The 26,523-nt window shown below is 44.1% G+C and overlaps 1 protein-coding gene across 1 annotated transcript in view; it reads right to left on the reverse strand.

The window, feature by feature from the left end:
- PARP2 (poly(ADP-ribose) polymerase 2) overlaps positions 1 to 26,523 on the reverse strand; it is a 73,739-nt gene that overhangs the window by 41,622 nt on the left and 5,594 nt on the right. The window contains exons 3-4 of the mRNA XM_073631328.1: positions 23,858 to 23,994; positions 1,050 to 1,256 (exon numbers count right to left, since the gene is read on the reverse strand). Of these exons, the coding sequence (XP_073487429.1) occupies positions 1,050 to 1,256; positions 23,858 to 23,994 (344 nt within the window). The remainder of the gene's footprint in view (positions 1 to 1,049; positions 1,257 to 23,857; positions 23,995 to 26,523) is intronic.

The following is a 26,523-nucleotide window of genomic DNA, read 5'->3' on the forward strand; positions in this document are numbered from 1 at the left end:
CAGTTCTCCTCTGAATCATTCAGATATTCATTAGAAAACTTCCGACGGGCCTGTACGTGTGCTTTCTTGAGCAGGGGCACCTTGTGAGAGCTGCAGGATTTCAGTCCTATACGGCGTAGTGTGTTACCAATTGTTTTCTTGGTGACTATGGTCCCAGCTGCCTTGAGATAATTGACAGGATTCTCCTGTGTAATTCTGGGCTGATTCCTCATTGTTCTCATGATCACAAACTCCACAAGGTGAGATCTTGCATGGAGCCACAGACTGGGAGAAATTGACAGTTAATTTGTGTTTCTTCTATTTGCGAATAATTGCACCAACTATTGTCACCTCTCACCAAGCTGCTTGCCGATGGTCTTGTAGCCCATTCCAGCCTTGCGTAGGTCTACAATCTTGTCCCTGACATCCTTGGACAGCTCTTTGGTCTTGAGCATGGTGGAGAGATTGGAATCTGAGATTAGGGGCACACCTTTAAGGTCTGTTCACACCTATGCATTTTTTTAGTGCATTTTCTGTTTTGCAGAAACACACTACAGTGCATTTAACGTGGTTTCCTATGGGTCACGTTCACATCTGTGCATTTTATGAAAAGGGCTCAGCTAATTACCTGTATAAAATACACCTGGGAGCCAAAAATCTTTCTGATTGATAACTTATTAAAACCCTTTTGAAATGCGTTTTTCTGGATATTTTTATTGTTATTCTGTCTCTCGCTGTTAAAATAAACCTACCATTAAAATTATAGACTGATCATTTCTTTGTCCGTGGACAAACATACAAACCTATAATATTATCCTGTGGAGACTTCACACAAAGTCCCAATCCTTCCTCATATTCATTAATTGGGGATGGAAGCACTCTGCTTGCTACGCCCTGTGCTTCATATAAAGTCCCAACCTTTGTTTTAAACTTTTCTTAAACATACAAAACCAGCACGGGATCAAATACTTTTTTCCCCCACTGTATAATTGGTCTATAAAATGTATTACCTATACTTCCAAACACCACCCTATTTGTGGATCATTTATTTCCATGGATTGCACACCTACCAGATAAACAGCGTTGAATCTCTCGTTCATGCTGAGTCTGGCTATTTATCTGCACCATAGCCCCCAGATCAACTGTGTAAGGCTTTCCACCCAGATTTAAAGACACACGTTTTCCATCATGCTGAAGTGCAGACTCTAGCAAGATGCAGGATTTGGCATCATAGGACACCCAGTAATCTTCATCTGACCGCCACTCCCATACAAAATCTGCAATGAAAAAGATTATATGAATAAGATATATTTATAAAAAAGAAATAAAAAAAACCCGCCACACAGGATTTTCTTTGCACTTCCCATAAAATCCTTGTCTCGGTGTTCATTGATAAACACGGTTGGTTATAGCGCCACTTTCAGGACTAAGACACTAGGCACAAGAACAATAGCACAGCATAGAACTGGCCCCTGATGGTGGCCAAACCCCACAACTGCTAGAGACAGCTCAGCTATGTACTGCTTTGTTACTAGAACAACTGGTCACACACATGTAACAACCAGAGGGGTGCTTGCTGTGTCCTTCAATGAATGCAGAGAAAAAGATTTTACAAGGAGTACAAAATAATCCTATATTTTCTTATGCTCAATGAAGGACACAGTGGACATGTTGAATCTCTGATCATTGGGACTTCCCAAAGAAGTGTCTACTAAGGGATAGGAAAAACTATAAAATGATTATCCTAAGGCAGAAACAGTTCAATGCCACCAGTGGACTCAAAAGCTATGAACGGCATACAAAACCTCTGCAATATGAGAGGACCCCTGAGTAAAGAGCAGGAGCCAGTTCCAACAGGTTAAATGGTCTTGGGGAACCAGAGGCCCCTTTGCTCAGAGAGAGTAAGACTTTCGAACAGAGCAATGCCTGCAAGGTAGGACAAATTACAGGTGGACAGAAAAAGAGCAATGACCTCAGCACAGACACAGGAACCATTCTTTGTGGAGATAGAAAGTCAAAATGAAGTTAGGGAGGAAGGAAGCTCTGGTTCTCAAACCACTGTATCAGTCAATGTGGAGGGAGGATGGTTCTTTCCACACAAGATCAGTCTACTCCCCTAATGTCGGACAAATAGGGCCAAAACAACTAATTGATTGACAACTAAAAGATTATGAAAATAGTTGTAAACTTTTTTCATAATCGATTAGTTGGTCAGCCGATTAGTTGGCGTGCATTATTTGTTTACATATCAGGAAATACAGTGCAGCACACATACAGCTCAGTACATCATCCTTACATGTCAGAAGACAGTGCAGCACACATAAAGCTCAGTACACCGTCCATACATGTCAGAAGACAGTGCAGCACACATACAGCTCAGTAGACCGTCCATACATGTCAGAAGACAGTGCAACACACATAAAGCTCAGTACACCGTCCATACATGTCAGAAGACAGTGCAGCACACACACAGCTCAGTACACCGTCCATACATGTCAGAAGACAGTGCAGCACACATAAAGCTCAGTACACCGTCCATACATGTTAGTATACACAGTGCAGCACACATAAAGCTCAGTACACCGTCCATACATGTCAGTATACACAGTGCAGCACACATAAAGCTCAGTACATCGTCCATACATGTCAGAAGACAGTGCAGCACACACACAGCTCAGTACACCGTCCATACATGTCAGAAGACAGTGCAGCACACATAAAGCTCAGTACACCGTCCATACATGTCAGAAGACAGTGCAGCACACATAAAGCTCAGTACACCGTCCATACATGTCAGAAGACAAAGTGCAGCACACATACAGCTCAGTACACCGTCCATACATGTCAGAAGACAGTGCAGCACACATAAAGCTCAGTACACCGTCCATACATGTCAGAAGACAGTGCAGCACACATAAAGCTCAGTACACCGTCCATACATGTCAGAAGACAAAGTGCAGCACACATACAGCTCAGTACACCGTCCATACATGTCAGAAGACACAGTGCAGCACACATAAAGCTCAGTACACCGTCCATACATGTCAGTATACACAGTGCAGCACACATAAAGCTCAGTACACCGTCCATATATGTCAGAAGACAGTGCAGCACACACACAGCTCAGTACACCGTCCATACATGTCAGAAGACAGTGCAGCACACATAAAGCTCAGTACACCGTCCATACATGTCAGAAGACAGTGCAGCACACATACAGCTCAGTACACCGTCCATACATGTCAGAAGACAGTGCAGCACACATAAAGCTCAGTACACCGTCCATACATGTCAGAAGACAGTGCAGCACACACACAGCTCAGTACACCGTCCATATATGTCAGTATACACAGTGCAGCACACATACAGTTCAGTACATCATCCATACATGTCAGTATACACAGTGCAGCACACATACAGCTCAGTACACCATCCATACATGTCAGTATACACAGTGCAGCACACATACAGCTCAGTACACCATCCATACATGTAAGAAGACAGTGCAGCACACATACAGCTCATTCCATGTCCATACATGTCAGAAGACACAGTGCAGCACACATACAGCTCAGTACACCATCCATAGAGGTCAGTAAGTGCCTGAGAACTTGTGAATGTGTGGAGGAGCAATGCCTCGTGGGGCATGTAGTCCTGGGCATGAAGTGAGTGGTTTTAAAAAGGTAGAAGTTTTTTTTTACCTTGCTATATTGGCACTCTATACTATACTTTGCAGCTTGCTATAGGGGCACTCTATATTACACGTTGCAGCTTGCTATTGGGACACTCTGAAGGCAGGATTAGCCAGAGGCATCGGCGGGGGACCCCAAAAGAGGAGAGTCAGGGCTGCTCTGTGCAAAACCATTACATAGAGCAGGCAAGTATAACACGTTTGAGGTTTAACCACTTCAGCACCGGAGGATTTTCCCCCTTAAAGACCAGGCCATATTTTCGCGATACGGCACTGCGTCGCTTTAACTGACAATTGCGGACGTGCGACGCTGTACCCAAACCAAGTTTTTTTTTTTTTTGGTGGGATTTGATCACCTTTGCGGTTTTTATTTTTTGCGCTATAAACAAAAAAAAATACAGACAATTTAAAAATAAATAAATAATATGTTACTTTTTGCTATAATATATATCAAAGAAAAAAATCCCATAAAGCGTATATTGATTGGTTTGCGCAAAAGTTATAGTGTCTACAAAATAGGGAATAGGTTTATGGCATTTTTATAATTTTTTTTTTTTTTTTTACACTAGTAATGGCGGTGATCAGCTATTTTTAGCTGGACTGCAACATTGCGGCAGACAGATGGGACACTTTTGGACACATTTTTGGGACCAGTGACATTTATACAGCGATCAGTGCTACAAAAATGCACTGCTTACTGTATAAATGACACTGGCAGGGAAGAGGTTAACACTAGGGGGCGATCAAGGGGTTAAATGTGTTCCCTGGGAGTTGTTTCTAACTGTGGGGGGAGGGGACTGACTGGGAGTACAGAGAGATCGCTGTTCCTAATCACTAGGAACAGATGATCACTCTGTACTTCCTTGTCAAAACGGGGATCTGTTTGTTTACATTGACTGATCCCCGTTCTGGCTCACCGTGGAGCGATCGCGGGTGGCCGGTAGACATCGCAGCCGCTGGCCACGCGCATCAGTTCCCCGCCGTGCAGCGCGCGCCTGCTATAGCTGTTAAAAGGGGCTGACGTACAGCTACAGCGATTTGCAGAAACGAGCTGACCTGCCTCCGTATAATGACACTGGCTGGTTGGCAAGCAGTTAAAAAAAAAAATACACTTTAAAGACTGTGCAGGGAAGATCAGCATCTGAACCCAGAGCAGGTGGAGGCTGAAAGACTAGAGGTGATATAATGCATTACAATTACATTTAAAGTAAATTTTTACCAGTATTGAGCATTATATTTCAAATGATCATATCCATGAAAAAAAAGAAAAAATAAATAAAATAAAATAAAAAATAGTCTCAGCTTTTAGTACTACTTTAATATAAAAGATTTATAGATTTAAGATTTCCCTTCCACCCTTAATGCCCATATATCCTAATTCTGGGTGTATTTATTATTATATATGATATTAGTACCGTAATATATAAATATTACTTTCACTGTTTCACGGTATAAATTAACCCCTTATAGTAGCGATTATCTGCTCTTTTTGTACTATAAAGGGCTCATTTTAGTTTTTTAACCTCATTATGACAGGTGATACAAAAAAAAATAAAAAATAAAAAATAAAGCATGCTGCTGCTTGCTACTAAACGTCTTAGGTCTCCTTCACACCTATGCGTTTTTTGGTGCTTTTTGCAGAAATTCACTACAGTTCATTTAACATGGTTTCCTATGGGGCATGTTCACATCTATGCTTTTTTTTTAGCCACTGTGTAAAAGCAAAATCGCATGTGCAATAAACGGAAAAGACACAGCAAAAAGCACAGCAGAAACGGATCAAAAGCAAACTGCATAGGTGTGAACCGAGCCTAATGCTGGCCATACATCGATTTTCGGACGAGAATATTCATATGAAAAAACTTTGTACAGTCGCTGAATGAAAGAATGTTGTTTGAACATTTCACTTGCTTTTTACATTCAGTTTTAAAATGAATGTAATTTCTGAACGAAAACCACATATACTGTCTGAAAATTCCTTTTCTATTCTGCTCCTTCGAATTTTCCCATCACTGTGGTCAAAAACAAACATCGATTTGACCCCACTAACAATTGTCAAAGTGTGACAGCACTGAAAGCTGAAAAATGGCTTGGGCAGGAAGGGGGTGAAAGTGCCTTAATAAAAAATTTGATCTCGGAGTCTGATGATATTTACCAGATTCAACCTCTAATAGTATATCTCTTCTGTGTGTGTTGTCTCTGACCATCTACAAGATCATCAGTCCTATGCCCTGTACACGCGGTCGGATTTTCCGACGGAAAAAGTGTGATCGGATTGTGTTGTCAGAAATTACGATCATGTGGGCTCCATCTGACTTTTTCCGTCAGAATTTCCGACACACAAAGTTTGAGAGCAGGCTATATAATTTTCCGACAACAAAATCCGATCGTGTGTACACAAATCCGACGCACAAAGTGCCACGCATGCTCAGAATAAATTAAGAGATGAAAGCTATTGGCTACTGCCCCGTTTATAGTCCCGACGTACGTGTTTTACGTCACAGCGTTCAGAACGATCGGATTTTCCGACAACATGCCACCGTCGGAAAAAATCCATGGATTTTGTTGTCAGAATGTCCGATCGTGTGTACAGGGCATAATAGTGGTGTATGGAGGCTGAACCATACTTTGTGGTTCTTGAAGGAAAAGGCCCTAGCTGGGCATTAGCCACGAGCATTAACGCTTGTGCAGCTGGTAAGCGTGCACCCTTTGTGGTGGTGGATTCGCTATTGTCAGTCATCACTAAATACAGTCACAAAAAGGAAGTTACAGCACTTTATTCACCTTTCTTCTACCTTGGAGGATTTACCCACATTTTGTCACATGGATCACATATGGGACTTGCTGATATTCACTTCGTAAGTGATATTTTTTTGTGTTATATGTTATTTAAAAGCACAGCTCCTATTTTTTACTTATTTGTTTGTGTATATCTCACTTTGAGCTGCAGCTATATTTAGGAGGATAGGATACAGCGCAGTTACTTTTTGCACAGTATATCTCTTCTGTCTGTTATTCTTACAGTGGATTAGAGATTTTGCTCCCTAACCATATAGTTGGTTATTTATATTTACCACTGCATAGAGAGATTTAAAAATAAACTGCCTTTTTAAACTTTACATATTAACTAAATTATATACCACACTTTAAGGTTATTATCCGATTAATCAAAACAATAATCAGCCAACTAATCGATTATGAAAATAATAGTTAGTTGCAGCCCTAGTGACAAACTAGCAACACTGCCATGGCAGGTTGCAAAGAAGAGCTTCCTGGAAAAAACAAAGTTTTGGAAAGAATCTCCAAGCATTATTTCCAAAACCTTGTTTTTTCCAGGAAGCTCTGTAAACACATGTGCATCTTCCACAGGAATCATCAGTGCTTCAACTAGTGCTGCTGGATCAACATTGGGAACAGTCCACTTCTAATAATGAAGTGATCAAAAAATTCTCTGCACAAGCTCCGTCCAGTTACAGCAATCTGGGAGAGTGAGAGACTGGTGGTGGCATTGGACTCATCCCTGAGCGGCTTCATATGGGAGCAATCCCAAGCTTGCAGTGGTACAATAGCCACACATTGGGGATGATTTACTAAAGGCAAATAGACTTTGTACTTTGCAAGTACAGTTGCTTTAGAGCAGGGGTAGGCAACATCTGAGAGATGGAGATCTACTGGACAACATTGAAGAGATCAAAGATCACCCCTTATTTTTTTAAAGAAATGAACTAGCAAGCCCCCAATAAAAAGTAAAGGCTAGGGATGCACCGAATGGGTTTTTTGGTGCCGATACCGAAAAAGAAAAACACTAGGCCGAAAACTGAAACAGCACAGATACCGAAAGTGACCGTTTTTAAAAATAGGATTTTTAAAACAGCTTACCTGTAAAATCCCTTTCTTGGAGTACATCACGGGACACACAGCACCATAGTAATGACTATCTGGGTTATATGCTACCTTTAGGTGATTGGACACTGGCAACCAATAGTAAGAAGGTTCCTCCTATATAACCCCTCCCATACAGGAAGTACCTTTAGTTTTGTAGCAAGCAATGAAGATCCCAGAAAAGAGGGGAGGGACCTCTGTGTCCCGTGATGTACTCCAAGAAAAGGATTTTACAGGTAAGCTGTTTTAAAAATCCTATTTTCTTTATCGTACATCACGGGACACAGAGCACCATAGTAATGACTATCTGGGATGTCCTAAAGCAATGCATTTGAGGGGAGGGAACACAGTATTCTTAGATCCCCTTCCGGCGCCGGTCTCCCTTTGAGATCTAACGTCCAGCTGGTAAAACCTGGTGAACGTATGAACTGAAGACCAAGCGGCCGCTTTGTAAACCTGAGCCATAGACACCTGTTGGCGCACTGCCCATGATGTACTAACTGCTCTAGTAGAGTGAGCTTTGAAATATTGAGGTGAAACCCTGCGTTTTAACTCATAAGCTTGGATAATGAGCTGGCGAATCCACCTAGAAATAGTTGAACTAGTTGCTACCTGTCCCCTCTTAGGACCGTCTGGCAGGACAAAAAGGGAGTCAGTCTTCCGAAAAGGAGCTGACATGTTTAAGTAAACCTCAACCGCTCTCACCACATCCAGTGAGTGAAGCGACTTTACCTCTTTAGACCTAGGATTTGGAAAAAAGGAGGGTAAAAGGATAGCCTGATTTAAATGAAACCTGGAAACCACCTTCGGTAAAAAAATCTGGACGGGGGCGCATCACCACCTCGTCCTGATGTAAAAATAGAAACGGTTCTTTACATGAAACGGCGGCCAATTCAGATACCCTTCTAGCCGAAGTTATGGCTACCAGAAAACTAATTTCCTGGTCAACAGGATTAAAGGAATATGCCTAATCGGTTCAAAGGGCTGAACCTGCAGAGCTGATAGCACTAAGTTCAAGTCCCAAGGGCTTAAGGGAGGCTTAACCGGCGTTTTTAAGTGCAGTATCCCCTTGACGAAGGTTCGTACCAAGGAATGGGATGCAATTGGCCTCTGGAAAAAAACTGATAAGGCCAAAATTTGTCCTTTAATGGTTCCTAAAGATAAGCCTAAATCAATCAGGAGGGGATAAGGGACTATATACAAGATTTTAGTAATAAGAACGGTATCTCAAGCAGTAATCAGCATGGATTCATGAAGAATCGTTCTTGCCAAACCAATCTATTAACCTTCTATGAGGAGGCGAGTTGCCATCTAGATAAAGGAAGGCCCGTAGATGTGGTGTATCTGGATTTTGCAAAAGCATTTGACACAGTTCCCCATAAACGTTTACTGTACAAAATAAGGTCCATTGGCATGGACCATAGGGTGAGTACATGGATTGAAAACTGGCTACAAGGGCGAGTTCAGAGGGTGGTGATAAATGGGGAGTACTCAGAATGGTCAGGGGTGGGTAGTGGGGTTCCCCAGGGTTCTGTGCTGAGACCAATCCTATTTAATTTGTTCATAAACGACCTGGAGGATGGGATAAACAGTTCAATCTCTGTATTTGCAGACGATACTAAGCTAAGCAGGGCAATAACTTCTCCGCAGGATGTGGAAATCTTGCAAAAAGACCTGAACAAATTAATGGGGTGGGCGACTACATGGCAAATGAGGTTCAATGTAGAAAAATGTAAAATAATGCATTTGGGTGGCAAAAATATGAATGCAATCTATACACTGGGGAGAGAACCTCTGGGGGAATCTAGGATGGAAAAGGACCTGGGGGTCCTAGTAGATGATAGGCTCAGAAATGGCATGCAATGCCAAGCTGCTGCTAACAAAGCAAACAGAATATTGGCATGCATTAAAAAGGGGATCGACTCCAGAGATAAAACAATAATTCTCCCACTCTACAAGGCTCTGGTCCTGCCGCACCTGGAGTATGCTGTCCAGTTCTGGGCACCAGTCCTCAGGAAGGATGTACTGGAAATTGAGTGAGTACAAAGAAGGGCAACAAAGCTAATAAAGGGTCTGGAGGATATTAGTTATGAGGAAAGGTTGCGAGCACTGAACTTATTCTCTCTGGAGAAGAGACGCTTGAGAGGGGATATGATTTAAATTTACAAATACTGTACTGGTGACCCCACAATTGGGATAAAACGTTTTCGCAGAAGAGAGTTTAATAAGACTCGTGGCCACTCATTACAATTAGAAGAAGAAAAGAGGTTTAACCTTAAACTACCTAGAGGGTTCTTTACTGTAAGAGCGGCAAGGATGTGGAATTCCCTTCCACAGGCGGTGGTCTCAGCGGGGAGCATTGATAGCATCAAGAAACTATTAGATAATCACCTGAATGACCGTAACATACAGGGATATACAATGTAATACTGACACATAATCACACACATAGGTTGGACTTGATGGACTTGTGTCTTTTTTCAACCTCACCTACTATGTAACTATGTAATTCCTGATTGGAGAAAGGCAAGGATCCTCCCAATCGCATACCTGCGAGGATGCCATTCCTTTTTCTCGCACCAGGAAATATATGATTTCCATACCTTATAGTAGATACTTCTAGAAACTTGCTTTCTAGCATTAATCAGAGTGGATAAGACTGAACCCCTGATATCACAGTCCCTTAGTACCCAGGTCTCAACAGCCATGCCATCAAATTCAGCGACCATAAAGAAGGATGGTATATGGGGCCTTGAGATAACAGATCTGGACGGTCTGGGAGACACAGCGGGTCCTTCACCGCCATCCTCACCATCTCTGAATACCAGGACCTCCTGGGCCACCAGGATCACCGTATTCTGCTCCCTCTGTATCCTGCGCAACAAGTGCGGCAGCAACTGGATCGGAGGGAACGCATAAATCAGGGAATACCTGTCCCAGGGAACTACCAATGCATCCGGTACCTTGGCATTAAATGTGGATGCCAGAAGATCCACATCTGGCACCCCCCAATGCTGGCAAATCTGAAGGAAAACTTCAGGGTGAAGAGACCACTCTCCTGGAAGTAACTGCTGGCGACTTAGATAGTCTGCTTGCCAATTGTCCACCCCTGGGATGAACACTGCCGACAGAAACGGTACATGTCTCTCTGCCCAAGTTAATACGTAATCTATTTCCCTTTGGGCCGCCTGGCTCAGGGTGCCCCCTTGGTGGTTGATGTATGCCACCACCGTGGAGCTGTCGGATTGGATTCGGACAGGGAACCCCTGCAGTCTGGATGTCCAAAATCGGAGAGCTAAACGAGCTGCCTGAATTTCTAGCAGATTGATGGGTAAGGTCCTCTCTAACTGAGATCACAATCCCTGAACGGAAGCCTCCTCCAGGACTGCTCCCCAGCCCAGACAACTGGCGTCCGTAGTTACTATTTTTCAGGTTACTGGTGGAAAAGATTTCCCGCCGTTCAAGTTTCTGGTCTTTGACCACAAAGAGAGTTCCCTTTTTACCTGTAGGGATAGATACATGGGATGATCCAAGAATTGAATCAACCTGTCCCAAGCTTCCAGGATGGCTCTTTGGAACATCCTGGAGTAAAACTGCGCATAGGGAACCGCGCTGAAAGAGGACACCATCTTCCCAAAAGCCTCATGCATAGACGGATCGAAGGACCTTCTGTCTCCTTGACCTTCCGACCCAGCTCCATTATAGAACTGACTCTTAAGGGAGGTAGAAATACCTTTTCTTGAGTTGTGTCCAAGATCAGACCCAGATATGTTAAGGCCTGAGCTGGACGAAGGGCCGATTTGTCCATATTTAGAATCCAGCCTAGCAACCTTAGGAAACAGACCGTAGTCGCAATGTTTCCTAAGGCGGAGTAAGCTTGATCCCTCAGCAAAAGATCGTCCAGGTATCCTACCACCGCGATTTTCTGGGACCTTAGGAAAGCCAACACTGGGGCCAGAACCTTTGTGAAGACCTGAGGGGCCGTGGCTAGACTGAATGGAAGTGCCACAAACTGGAAATGATACCCCTCTACTGCAAACCGCAGGAATCTTTGATGTGGGCCAAAAATCGGTACGTGCAGGTATGCGTCCTTGATGTCTATGGACGCTAAAAAAAATCTCCTTTTCTCAAGGAAGTGATTACTGAACAAACCGACTCCATGCGGAAGGTTCGGACGTTTAAAAAGGAATTGAGGGATTTGAGGTCCAAAATGGGCCTTACCTCTCCGTTTGGCTTTGGCACTGCAAATAGGTTCGAGTAGAACCCCTTGAATCTTTCCTTCTGTGGAACTTTGATGATTACTTTCTGCCGTTCCAGTTGTTCTAAAGCCAGGCATAGGCTCCTCTTTTTCCCCGGGTCTGCTGGAACCCTGGATACCAAATACCGCATGGGGGAAAATCCCGAAACTTTTTTTTGTAACCCTGAGAAATGGTGGAAATGACCCACTTGTCCTGAACCAATTTTCCCCAAGCATCTGCGAACCACCGCAGTCTGCCCCCCTACTCACATGAGTGGGGGCGCCCCTTCACAGGGAAGTTTTGGAATTGGTCTTGGCTGGTTTCTGGGTCCAAGGTCTTTTTTGACCTTGAGGCTTCTTAAAGGTAGGTGGCTGAGGCCGTCGATACCTCTTAGGGGAAGAGGCACTTGGCCCAGGAGCGTTGGGAATTTTAAAGGAAGGCTGCTTACCCCATCTTTTAACCGGAAGCAAGGAGCTTTTCCCGCCTGAGATTTTTTGGATATATTTATTTATTTAAGACGCTCACCGTGAAAAGGAAAAGCCGCTAGTAGCCTTTTGCATGGCGTCTCGGCCGACCAATTCTTTAACCACAGTACCCTGCGCATATGGATTGAGAGTAGCGCAAAACGAGATATCTGCTGAATTGAGTCTTTTAATGCATCTACCGCAAAACATAAGGCGCAAGGAAGTTCTGATAGTTTGTCAGAAACTTCCTCTGGAACAGGCAGGTTCCTGACCAATTTTTTAAAACGTTCCTTCAATGCCTGACAAATACCGATAGCTGCCACTGTCGGTTGTACTGCTGACCCAGCTACTGAAAAAGAAGCCTTTAGTAAGGATTCCAGCTTTTTATCTGCTGGATCCTTAAATCCCTGGGCGTTATCCACTGGGCAGGTCAGACTTTTATTCACTGAAGAAATGGCAGCATCAACCAAAAGGTGTATCCCACTTCTTCCTGAATTTTTCCTCCATAGGATATAAAAAAGAAAACCTTTTAGGAGGCAAGTATGTCCTGTCCGGGTGGTCCCAGTCAGCGTAAATTACCTGTTCCAATAAAGGGTGCAAAGGAAACGCCTGGGGACCTGGTTGAGGACGCAAGGACCCTAATGTAGAATAGGAGGGTCCCGGTCCCTGTACCGGAGGTAATTTAAAATCCAGCTCTCACCATCTCGGTCAAGGAATGGATAAACAACTTTTGGGATTGGGAAGCTGAAATTCGTTCTTCAGCCGAGGACTGTTCAGCCTCCCCTTCCTCTTTGTCTTTAATGTCCTCCTCCTCCAAATCCTCTGCCCATTCTGGATCCAAATCACAGAGACCCATGCCAACCGGGTCCTGGTGCTCAAGTGTTTCATTACTGGGACCAGGCTCAGGGGAGGGAGATCTATGACATTTCTTCCCTCCCTGTGTTACTGTAGCAATCATACCTGCTATTTTGCCTTCAAGGCCAGCAAGCGCTGATGCTAAATCATCCTTAGTAACATAGGCTGAAGCAGGGATATTGGTAGTGGCCACTATGCCTGACAACTGTAATGGCTCAGCCAGGCCAAATGCTGCAGGTCTTTCAGGGGAGACTGATGCTGCAGCAACCTGAGGTTGATCTCCTGTTTTTGAAAGAGTACCTTTAACCCGAGGACTTGCCCTGCTCCCCACACCTTGTTTCCTGGAAGACATCGCTTACAAGTTTCAGGAAAAAAAAGGCACTCCCTAGCTGGGCCCAGCGCACAGCCGTCACCACATCTATACCAGCCTTCAACTTGTTGCAAATGTCCAATTTCAAAATCCCAGACCTCTGTGTCCCACCGCATATGAGGCCCTGCTGAGATTAACTGACTAGCAGCAATGACATGTCGGGGCGTACCTCCCTATATTCCGTGCGCCGCCCAGTGACGCACGTGCGGCCGTGCTTCTACCGCGCATGCGCATCCTGTACGATGCACACACAGGCGCCTGGCACGCGCTCTCAACGCACGCATCACCCGCTGCCATGTGAGGGAGATACAAACATAAGCTGCATCTGTCAGCTTGATCTGTAACAGAACCACCTGCAATGAGACACAGGGCTTACATAAGGCATTTATACTGGAAACAACAGAAAATTGATAGGCCTCCCAGAGGGAGTACTCACCAGTCCTCGCTGCAGGACCCGATACAGGCCCAATCTTCCCCCATCACGGTGGGTAGTGCCTCTGAGGACCTTCAAGGACCGGGTCCCCCATTGTACGGTGTCCACACCCCTGGATCTGTAAAGCACCCCTTTGGTTCCCTTGGGCAAATAAAGACCAGGGATACCATGTACCAAGGGTCCAGCGCCTAAAAAAGACACATTACAAGCAAAACCTTGTTCTTGAACCAAGGCTCGGGTACCATCCCTTTAGCTTTTATTGCCATCCGAATGGATCCGATATATCATCCTCACTGGGACATTATTGAAGAAAATTTGAAGAGCTTCCACAGCCGTGACCATCACCTTCAAGATACTGGCAAAAAACTAAAAGGTACTTCCTGTATGGGAGGGGTTATATGGGAGGAACCTTCTTACTATTGGTTGCCAGTGTCTAATCACCTAAAGGTAGCATATAACCCAGATAGTCATTACTATGGTGCTCTGTGTCCCGTGATGTAAGATAAAGAAAATATTTTTATACAGGAGATGGTCAGAGACTGGGGACATGGTACAGGAGATTTTCAGTGACTGCAGACACATTACAGGAGATGATCAGAGACTGGGGACATGGTACAGGAGATGGTCCGAGACTGCAGACATGATACAGGAGATTGTCAGAGACTGCAGACACATTACAGGAGATGGTCAGAGACTGGGGACATGGTACAGGAGATGGTCAGAGACTGCGGACATGGTACAGGAGATGGTCAGAGACTGCGGACATGGTAGAGGAGATGGTCAGAAACTGCGGACATGGTACAGGAGATGGTCAGAGCCTGGGGACATGGTAGAGGAGATGGTCAGAGACTGGGGACATGGTAGAGGAGATGGTCAGAGACTGGGGACATGGTACAGGAGAGGGTCAGAGACTGCAGACATGATACAAGAAATCAATGCAGCCTCACCAGTGCCCGTCACCCAGCCCACGTTTGCCCCTCAGATGCAGCCTGCCTGTGCCTATAAGATGCAGCCTCACCAGTGCCCGTCATGTAGCCTGCCAGTGCCCGTCATGCAGCTTGCCAGTTCTCGAATCAGAGCAGCGATCTCCGTGTGTCACGGAGCTGCATTTGAATTGCCCGGGTTGCAGTAACAATGTCCCGCCTCCTGTAATCACGTCACACTGATTCAATGTCCCGCCATTGGATCAGTGTGCGTCTGTCACAGGAGGCGGGACATTGTTTTTTTTTTTTTTTTTTAACAGAAAAGTTATTTATAACAAATACAAAAATAATACAAAAGAAAACAAAACACGGTACATCATAAGTACATCATAGCAATGTATCCTATCTAAAAATAATAGATCACAGTTGAATAGGACGAATGCAAGTTGATGATGCTACATAATTCTACTCTGGAGTATGAGGCGGAGCATGATATTCTTGCTTGACCTTTGTGCTGGCATATAAAACTGACAATATAATTGACAATATAGTTGGTGGGGGGGAATGGGAAGAGGAAAGGGGACTATATTAGACCCATTTATACTATTGTGTCATCTTAGGGGTATACTTGAACATGACAAATCAATTAAGCCCGTTAGTTAGGTGCGCATTAGCAGAAGGGCTCAGCATTCATACAAGACTTTTAGGGGAAGAAGAGGGCTTCACTTATAGGTCCCGGTAGTTCCTATCTCATTTAAACTAGTATAACGGTACAACCCAAAGAAGTTAGGCAAACAAGGATTATCTCCATTACTTAGTTTCTATCTACATTTCAAGGCCTGGACAGTCAACCCATGTACCCAGCAGTACCATTAGTTATTGAGCTATCTTCGTAGGCCGCCTCAAACCGAAGGTGATCTAGTAGTCGCCTCAAACCGAAGGTGATCTAGTAGTCGAGGCAGGACATTGTTACTGCCCATCTGTGTAGTTAAGCTCCGTGACACAACAAAGATCGCGGCAAGGAGGGAGGGGAGGAGGAGAGGAGAGGTCTGCGCCGTTCCGCGCCAGAAGGACACCCCAGTAATGGGCAGCACCAGGGACGGGGCCCCGCCCCTATTTTCAGCGACATTTCCTTTTCAGCATTTTTCCGAAAAGGCCATTTTCAACCAATATGTTTCGATGCCCGAAATTTCGGTGCATCACTAGTAAAGGCAGAATTAAATACCTAGAAAAATCTACTAAAACGGTCACTGTAAAAACATCTTAGTCTACCTTAAATGTTAGCTTCAGTGAGAAACTCGGCATTCACTTTCATTCACAATTTTTTTCATGTCTGGGGAGCAGCTGATTATTCCCACAAGTCTGATGCCTGAGTTCATCATGAAAGCAGAATCTGGTACTGCAGGCTGATTTTCTTGACTAATTTCTGGCCAGTGCAAGTAGTTTGTAGGGCAGTATACAGAGGTCAGGAGTAGGTAGGGCAGTGTACAGAGGTCAGTAGTAGGTAGGGCAGTGTACAGAGGTGAGGAGTAGGTAGGGCAGTGTACAGAGGTGAGGAGTAGGTAGGGCAGTATACAGGAGGTCAGTGTACAGAGGTCAGGAGTAGGTAGGGCAGTGTACAGAGGTCAGTAGTATGTAGGGTAGTGTACAGGAGGTCAGTGTGCAGAGATGTCTGGGGAGCAGTTGATTATTCCCACAAGTCTGATGCCTGAGTTCATCATGAAAGCAGAATCTGGTACTGCAGGCTGATTTTCTTGACTAATTTCAGGCCTGGCTATCTGCTCTGATTTCTGGCCAGTGCAAGTAGTTTGTAGGGCGCTATACAGAGGTCAGTAGTAGGTAGGGCAGTGTACAGAGGTCAGGAGTAGGTAGGGCAGTGTACAGAGGTCAGGAGTAGGTAGGGCAGTGTACAGGAGGTCAGTGTACAGAGGTCAGTAGTAGGTAGGGCAGTGTACAGAGGTCAGTAGTAGGTAGGGCAGTGTACAGAGGTCAGTAGTATGTAGGGTAGTGTACAGGAGGTCAGTGTACAGAGGTCAGTAGTAGGTAGGGCAGTGTACAGAGTTCAGTAGTATGTAGGGTAGTGCACAGGAGGTCAGTATTAGGTAGGGCAGTGTACAGAGATCAGTAGTATGTAGGGTAGTGTACAGAGGTCAGTAGTAGGTAGGATCAGGAGGGCCGGTGGTGAGGGGCACACAACAGCCATATGATTTGCTCGGGCATGTTCGGAGAAGGGCCCGAACTCACCAGAGCTTTCCCTGCCCCACAGCCGCACATATGCAAGGGGCTGGGACTGCTTCTGCAAACTGGGATTGGTGAGCCTGCGCACACGCAATGGCGGGACATCTTCGTGGTCTACCTGTCGGCGGTAGCCCACGATCTATGGGTTGCCGACCCCTGCTTTAGATCTTGATAAATAAGGGGAATCTCTGCTGATGTCCATCCAATCATGTGCAAGTAAAAATTGTGTTTTTTTCCCCATTTTCCTTGCATTTGATTGGGTATTCTTTGTAAAATGTAGCTTTATCTTTACCTCATTTACTAAGCTCTGGGGCAACTACACAGTCTATTTGCCTTTAGTAAACTAACCCCACATTCTCTTTATACATTTAATACAGGTATATTTTATATTCCTTTGCTTTAATAAAATACTTTCAGCAGTTTTTGAATTGCTTATTTTTTTGAACACGAAACACTGGAGAGATGTGCATTTTTGGCTGGCTGATTAATCCATGTGGTGCTGAGTGTTATTTGAAAGCAGTGAAAAGTGCCTCCATTATTTCTGGGAGTGTCCAAGAGGGATTTGGGGGATATCCATCTGTCCATGCTTGTTTGACCTATGTAGTGTGGTTCAAACAACAACATGAGAGCACATCCTTGAGAGTCCTGGTGGAGGTGGCACGTGATTTGTTGAATTCAATTTTTATTCCTCATTTGTTCTGGACTTTCATTACAAGGTACTTTGGACATTTACCTCTTGTATCACATAATTTCACCATCAAAAGCACAGCCTAAAAACGGTAAGAGATATTCATTTTACCTACAGGTAAGCCTTATTATAACCTTACCTGTAGGGGAAAAAAAAAAAAAAAAAAACACACACAACACAAAAGCAGGCTTTACGAACCACTTTAACCTATGATCAGAGACGCAAGATCTCTGCTGTGTTTTTCAATGAGCAGATAAGAAAAACAAAAAAAGAAGATAGTATAATAGTATTTAACCAGTTGCCGACCGCCGCACAACGATGTACGCCGGCAGAATGGCACGGGCAGGCAAAAGGACTTACAGGTACGTCCCCGCCTGCCCGCGGGTGGGGGGTCCGATCGGACCCCCCCCCCCGGTGCCTGCGGCGGTCGGCAAATCCTCCCCAGCGATCGGTGGTGAGGGGGAGGCCATCCATTCGTGGCCCCCCCCTCGCGATCACTCCTGGCCAATGGGATCATTTCCCTGCCTCTGTATTGTACACAGAGGCAGAGGAAATTATGTCATCTCTCCTCGGCTCGGCATTTTCCGTTCCGGCGCCGAGGAGAGAAAAGACTGGAATGTGAGTTACACAAACACACACATACAGTAGAACACGCCAGGCATACATTACACCCCCGATCCCCTACCCGATTACCCCCCGATCCCCCCCCTGTCACACTGACACCAAGGAGTTTTTTTTTTTTTTCTGATTACTGCATGGTGTCAGTTTGTGACAGTTAGTGTGGTGGGACAGTTACTGTTAGCCCCCTTTAGGTCTAGGGTACCCCACTAACCCCCCCTAATAAAGTTTTAACCCCTTGATCACCCCCCGTCGCCAGTGTCGCTAAGCGATCATTTTTCTGATCGCTGTATTAGTGTCGCTGGTGACGCTAGTTAGGGAGGTAAATATTTAGGTTCGCCGTCAGCGTTTTATAGCGTCAGGGACCCCCATATACTTCCTAATAAAGGTTTTAACCCCTTGACTGCCCCCTAGTTAACCCTTTCACCACTGATCACCGTATAACTGTTACGGGTGACGCTGGTTAGTTCGTTTATTTTTTATAGTGTCAGGGCACCCATCGTTTATTACCGAATAAAGGTTTAGCCCCCTGATCGCCCGGCGGCGAGATGCGTCGCCCCAGGCAGCATCAGATTAGCGCCAGTACCGCTAACACCCACGCACGCAGCCCTTAGTGGTATAGTATCTGAACGGATCAATATCTGATCCGATCAGATCATACTAGCGTCCCCAGCAGTTTAGGGTTTCCAAAAACGCAGTGTTAGCGGGATCAGCCCAGATACCTGCTAGCACCTGCGTTTTGCCCCTCCGCCCGGCCCAGCCCACCCAAGTACAGTATCGATCGATCACTGTCACTTACAAAACACTAAACGCATAACTGCAGCGTTCGCAGAGTCAGGCCTGATCCCTGCGATCGCTAACAGTTTTTTTGGTAGCGTTCTGGTGAACTGGCAAGCACCAGTGGCCTAGTACACCCCGGTCGTAGTCAAACCAGCACTGCAGTAACACTTGGTGACGTGGCGAGTCCCATAAGTGCAGTTCAAGCTGGTGAGGTGGCAAGCACAAGTAGTGTCCCGCTGCCACCAAGAAGAAGACAAACACAGGCCCGTCGTGCCCATAATGCCCTTCCTGCTGCATTCGCCAATCCTAATTGGGAACCCACCACTTCTGCAGCACCCGTACTTCCCCCATTCACATCCCCAACCAAATGCAGTCGGCTGCATGAGAGGCATTTTCTTTATGTCCTCCCGAGTACCCCAACCCAACGAACCCCCCCCAAAAAGATGTTGTGTCTGCAGCAAGCGCGGATTTAGGCGTGACACCCGCTATTATTGTCCCTCCTGTCCTGACAATGCTGGTCTTTGCATTGGTGAATGTTTTGAACGCTACCATACACTAGTTGAGTATTAGCATAGGGTACAGCATTGCACAGACTAGGCACACTTTCACAGGGTCTCCCAAGATGCCATCGCATTTTGAGAGACCCGAACCTGGAACCGGTTAAAGTTATAAAAGTTAGTTACAAAAAAAGTGTAAAAAAAAATATATAAAATAAAAAAAAAAAAAAATAGTTGTCGTTTTATTGTTCTCTCTCTCTATTCTCTCTCTATTATTCTGCTCTTTTTTTACTGTATTCTATTCTGCAATGTTTTATTGTTATTATGTTTTATCAGGTTTGCTTTTCAGGTATGCAATTTTTTATACTTTACCGTTTACTGTGTTTTATTGTTAACCATTTTTATGTCTTCAGGTACGCCATTCACGACTTTGAGTGGTTATACCAGAATGATGCCTGCAGGTTTAGGTATCATCTTGGTATCATTCTTTTCAGCCAGCGGTCGGCTTTCATGTAAAAAGCAATCCTAGCGGCTAATTAGCATCTAGAGTCTTTTACAAGCAGTGGGAGGGAATGCCCCCCACCGTCTTCCGTGTTTTTCTCTGGCTCTCCTGTCTCAACAGGGAACCTGAGAATGCAGCCGGTGATTCAGCCAGCTGACCATAGAGCTGATCAGAGACCAGAGTGGCTCCAAACATCTCTATGGCCTAAGAAACCGGAAGCTACAAGCATTTCATGACTTAGATTTCGGCGGATGTAAACAGCGCCATTGGGAAATTGGGAAAGCATTTTATCACACCGATCTTGGTGTGGTCAGATGCTTTGAGGGCAGAGGAGAGATCTAAGGTCTAATAGACCCCAATTTTTTCAAAAAAAGAGTACCTGTCACTACCTATTGCTATCATAGGGGATATTTACATTCCCTGAGATAACAATAAAAATGATAAAAAAAAAAAAGCACCCCTGTCCCCCCCTGCTCTCGCGCTAAGGCGAACGCAAGCGTTGGTTTGGCGTCAAATGTAAACAGCAATTGCACCATGCAAGTGAGGTATCACCACGAAGGTCAGATCGAGGGCAGTAATTTTAGCAGTAGACCTCCTCTGTAAAGCTAAAGTGGTAACCTGTAAAGGCTTTTAAAAATGTATTTATTTTGTTTCCACTGCACGTTTGTGCGCAATTTTAAAGCATGTCATGTTTGGTATCCATGTACTCGGCCTAAGATCATCTTTTTTATTTCATCAAACATTTGGGCAATATAGTGTGTTTTAGTGCATTAAAATTTAAAAAAGTGTGTTTTTTCCCCAAAAAATGCGCTTGAAAAATCGCTGCGCAAATACTGTGTGAAAAAAAAAAATGAAACTCCCACCATTTTAATCTGTAGGGCATTTGCTTTAAAAAAAATATATAAATGTTTGAAAGGGTTCAAAGTAATTTTCTTGCAAAAAAAAAAAATTTTTCATGTAAACAAAAAGTGTCAGAAAGGGCTTTGTCTTCAAGTGGTTAGAAGAGTGGGTGATGTGTGACATAAGCTTCTAAATGTTGTGCATAAAATGCCAGGACAGTTCAACCCCCCCCAAATGACCCCATTTTGGAAAGTAGACACCCCAAGCTATTTGCTGAGAGGCATGTTGAGTCCATGGAATATTTTATATTGTGACACAAGTTGCGGGAAAGAGACAATTTTTTTTTTTTTTTTGCACAAAGTTGTCACTAAATGATATATTGCTCAAACATGCCATGGGAATATGTGAAATTACACCCCAAAATACATTCTGTTGCGTCTCCCGAGTACGGGGATATCACATGTGTGAGACTTTTTGGGAGCCTAGCCGCGTACGGGACCCCGAAAACCAAGCACCGCCTTCAGGCTTTCTAAGGGCGTAAATTTTTGTTTTCGCTCTTCACTGCCTATCACAGTTTCGGAGGCAATGGAATGCCCAGGTGGCACAAACCCCCCCCAAATTACCCTATTTTGGAAAGTAGACACCCCAAGCTATTTGCTGAGAGGTATAGTGAGTATTTTGCAAACCTCACTTTTTGTCACAAAGTTTTAAAAATTGAAAAAAGAAAAAAAAAAAATGTTTTTTCTTGTCTTTCTTCATTTTCAAAAACAAATGAGAGCTGCAAAATACTCACCATGCCTCTCAGCAAATAGCTTGGGGTGTCTACTTTCCAAAATGGGGTCATTTGGGGGGGGGGGGGGGGGGTTTGTGCCACCTGGGCATTCCATGGCCTCCGAGAAACTGTGATAGGCAGTGAAGAGTGAAATCAAAAATTTACACCCTTAGAAATCCTGAAGGCAGTGATTGTTTTTTGGGGCCCCGTACGCGGCTAGGCTCCCAAAAAGTCCCACACATGTGGTATCCCCATACTCAGGAGAAGCAGCTAAATGTATTTTGGGGTGCAATTCCACATATGCCCATGGCCTGTGTGAGCAATATATCATTTAGTGACAACTTTGTGCAAAAAAAAATTGTCACTTTCCCGCAACTTGTGTCAAAATATAAAATATTCCATTGACTCAACATGCCTCTCAGCAAATAGCTTGGGGTGTCTACTTTCAAAAATGGGGTCATTTGGGGGGGGTTTGTGCCATCTGGGCATTTTATGGCCTTCAAAACTGTGATAGGTAGTGAGGAGTGAAATCAAAAATGTACGCCCTTAGAATTCCTGAAGGTGGTGATTGGTTTTCGGGGTCCCGTACGCGGCTAGGCTCCCAAAAAGTCCCACACATGTGGTATCCCCATACTCAGGAGAAGCAGCTGAATGTATTTTGGGGTGCAATTCCACATATGCCCATGGCCTGTGTGAGCAATATATCATTTAGTGACAACTTTTTGTAATTTTTTTTTTTTGTCATTATTCAATCACTTGGGACAAAAAAAATTAATATTCAATGAGCTCAACATGCCTCTCAGCAATTTCCTTTGGGTGTCTACTTTCCAAAATGGGGTCATTTGGGGGGGGGGGGGGGGGGGGGGTTGTACTGCCCTGCCATTTTAGCACCTCAAGAAATGACATAGGCAATGATAAACTAAAAGCTGTGTAAATTTTTTTTATAACAAAAAGTAGAAAATATTTTTTTTTCAAAATTTTCGGTCTTTTTCCGTTTATTGCGCAAAAAATAAAAACGGCAGAGGTGATCAAATACCATCAAAAGAAAGCTCTATTTGTGGGAAGAAAAGGACGCAAATTTTGTTTGGGTAAAGCATTGCATGACCGCGCAATTAGCAGTTAAAGCGACGCAGTGCCAAATTGTAAAAAGTGCTCTGGTCAGGAAGGGGGTAAATCCTTCCGGGGCTGAAGTGGTTAATGTCCATTTAAACTTATATATTCATTTCCACATTTAATTTCAATTTCATTATTTCTAGTCTACCCATATTGATCTAAATGACCCTTAAACCTTGAAAGCTTTCTTTTTCAATTATCCCACACATTTAAATTCTTGAATTTTGTTACATATCTTCTATGCCTTATGAATATGCACTGCTGTGTCACAAATTTCACAGAGCCTGCCTTGTTGATGACAGGAGGCACAGTCGTTACAGCAAACATTCCATATCATATCTGCTTCCACACAACAAGGTACCATGGAATATGTAGTCCTTAAAAGTTGAAAGTAAAGAATAAGTAGAGGATAGCTGCAAAGCATACATGGAATCCAGGAAGTTGTGGAAAGAGATGGCCAGCAGACAGGCAATGCTCACAACATGAAAGGAGATTTTTCAAGTAAGCTTATATTAGATTGTCAAAAATCACTATTGTTTGTATTACTATCACAGTACCGGTTAAAATAGAACTAAAAAGGCAACATTTTTTTCCTCCATTTTGAATAGCGTAAAATAAGGGTTATAGCAACTGTAAGGTTTATTTTTGCTATCTGTGGGAGATTTCCCTTCATTTCTCCCTGTCCCATAGCCAAAACATGAGAGACAAAATCCCTATAAAGTGAAGGGATTCCTGATCGTCACCAGAACTAGTGTCCCCATAGGAAGATATCCCCACTCTTTCTGTTCTGGGGACAACCCAAAATAAGGGATTTAGATAAAAATAAGGGATAGCGTATGAGCCTGGCCTTGTGTAGCATAGATGTAAAAGAAGAAGAAGAATTGTTCACCCAGTCCTCAGCATTGTTAACTGTATATCACATTATGAAATTTGAGATACATTTTCAAATGACATATTTATGACTACAGACTCACACTGGTCCTGTTCCTTTACTGAAAGACGTATTTTCCTTTGGTAGCCAGTCTTTGTATTTTTTTGGATCATCTTCCTAAAATCCACTTGCAGAGGGACACCTACAGCAGGTGAGACTTTTAAGGTTTGTTTTCCAGCGCTAAGGTAAAGAAGAAACAGAGATTTAAAGTATATATGAACTTTGTAAAACAACCCATTCAGTTTAAAATAGAAAAGAAAGGTAAAAACATTTGTGCGTAGATATACAGTATCTCACAAAAGTGAGTACACCCCTCACATTTTTGTAAATATTTTATTATATCTTTTCATGTGACAACACTGAAGAAATTACACTTTGCTACAATGTAATGTAGTGAGTGTACAGCTTGTATAACGGTGTAAATTTGCTGTCCCCTCAAAATAACAACACACAGCCATTAATGTCTAAACCGCTGGCAACAAAAGTGAGTACACCCCTAAGTGAAAATGTCCAAATTGGGCCCAATTAGCTATTTTCCCTCCCTCTAGGTCATGTGACTCGTTAGTGTTACAAGGTCTCAGGTGTGAATGGGGAGCAGGTGTGTTAAATTTGGTGTTATCGCTCTCTCATACTGGTCACCGGAAAGTTCAACATGACCCCTCATGGCAAAAAACTCTGAGGATCTGAAAAAAGAATTGTTGCTTTACATAAAGATGGCTTAGGCTATAAGAAGTTTTCCAAGACCCTGAAACTGAGCTGCAGCATGGTGGCCAAGACCATACAGCGGTTTAACAGGACAGGTTCCACTCAGAACAGGCTTGAGGAGTACAAAGACAAGTGTGTCTTACCTACAGTCAAGCATGGTGGTGGGAGTGCCATGGTCTGGGGCTGCATGAGTGCTGCTGGCACTGGGGAGCTACAGTTCATTGAGGGAACCATGAATGCCAACATGTACTGAGATATACTGAAGCAGAAGAATGATCCCCTCCCTTTAGAGACTGGGCCACATGGCAGTATTCCAACATCACGACCCCAAACACACCTCCAAGACGACCACTGCCTTGCTAAAGAAGCTGAGGGTAAAGGTGATGGACTGGCCAAGCATGTCTCCAGACCTAAACCCTATTGAGCATCTGTGGGGCATCCTCTAACGCAGTGGTCATCAACCCTGTCCTCAGGGCCCACTAACAGGCCACGTTTGCAAGATAACTGAAATACATCACAGGTGATATCATTTGCTGCTCAGTGATTGCAATATTCTAGTCTGCTTTTCTCCAAGTTAATACATAAAACCTGGCCTGTTAGTGGGCCCTGAGGACAGGGTTGATGACCACTGCTCTAATGGAAGGTGGAGGAGTGCTAGGTCTTTAAGATCCACCAGCGTAATGTCGTCATGGAGGAATGGAGGGGTGTATTCACTTTTATGAGATACTGTATATATAAAACACACATATATTTTTTTTTATTTTTTTGATCACATAAACTCCCTTCTCAGCTTTATAAGGGGCTTGGAGAGGCAGGGGTGGAGAAACAGCAGTACACCCATCTTCTTGATCTTCCCACTAAATGGGTGTGCAGGGGGGGGGGTTGTCAGCACACATCTAACCATTGGAGAACAGGTAAGCTGTGCTGCTCCCTGCGCAGCCAGGAAACTGACCATGCTGGGATTTGAAATAGGAAAGCGAGGGGAATTGGCAGGATCACCGGTTATTTCATATGGTAGGAATGCAAAAAGAACAGAACAGGATATGGTACAATAGGCATATATCAGGGATATGAAATGTTAGGGTAACATACTCTTTTTTTTTTTTTCCATGTCTTAAAAAGGATTTTTGTAGTTAAAAAGCTTTTCTTAAAATGAATTATTGATTTATTAATAATTAATTTTTAACCCCAAGAAGAACAGATCCACAAGGGATAGGCAAGAAAGCAAGACTTAAGCCCCAGCCAGAAGAGATAGGAACCACCAGCAGGAACTCTGGATCAACGAACAACATCCTTGCACTAACACTCCTAGGTATCCCAGACACATTTTGTGGAGCTTGCCTAAGCCAGACTATAGTCATGGGCCTAAAAAGCTTATATATCCTCCCAGGTCCCACAAGGCATCAACAGAGGGGTGAAGGAAAGGATTCTCAGCAGAAGAGCTAAGAGCCTTCACATGATGAAGATCAGAAGAAGTAAACACATCTGAAGGTCTCTCCAAAAGGCTGAGGGTCAGCCAGGTATGGTGGACCCGATTCCAGATGACCAGTTCCTGCAATGTCCTCTGGACACACTTTATTCTCAGGAGCGGGTACTTGCAGCAAGGAGCTTCAGTATTCCCCCTGTTAACAACACAATGAGACATAGAGCCTTCCAGCAATGATCTCCACCTTCGATGAAAGACCTGAAGTGCATCCAGGTGTGCATTGTGCAGCGCAGGGGTGAGACCACTCTCCCTGCAACAGGGGTGACTCCCTTTCCTTCCCAGAAATAAGGGCACTGCAACACCTCGATGGTGTCCAACATATTCCAAACCCCTGATAGGGTTTCCCGAGATGAATCCCACCGAAACAGGGGTTGGAGCCTATGGAGGTTGAAGGGTAATCCCAGGGATTACCTAATCCATAGAGACAAGCCCAAAGTTCTACTCAGAGATTGCAGACATGATACAAGAGATGGCGAGAGACTGAACATGCTGCAGGAGACTGTCAGACTGTTGACATG

This window comes from Aquarana catesbeiana, linkage group LG01 (genome assembly GCF_042186555.1).
Source record: "Aquarana catesbeiana isolate 2022-GZ linkage group LG01, ASM4218655v1, whole genome shotgun sequence".
Lineage (NCBI taxonomy): Eukaryota > Metazoa > Chordata > Amphibia > Anura > Ranidae > Aquarana > Aquarana catesbeiana.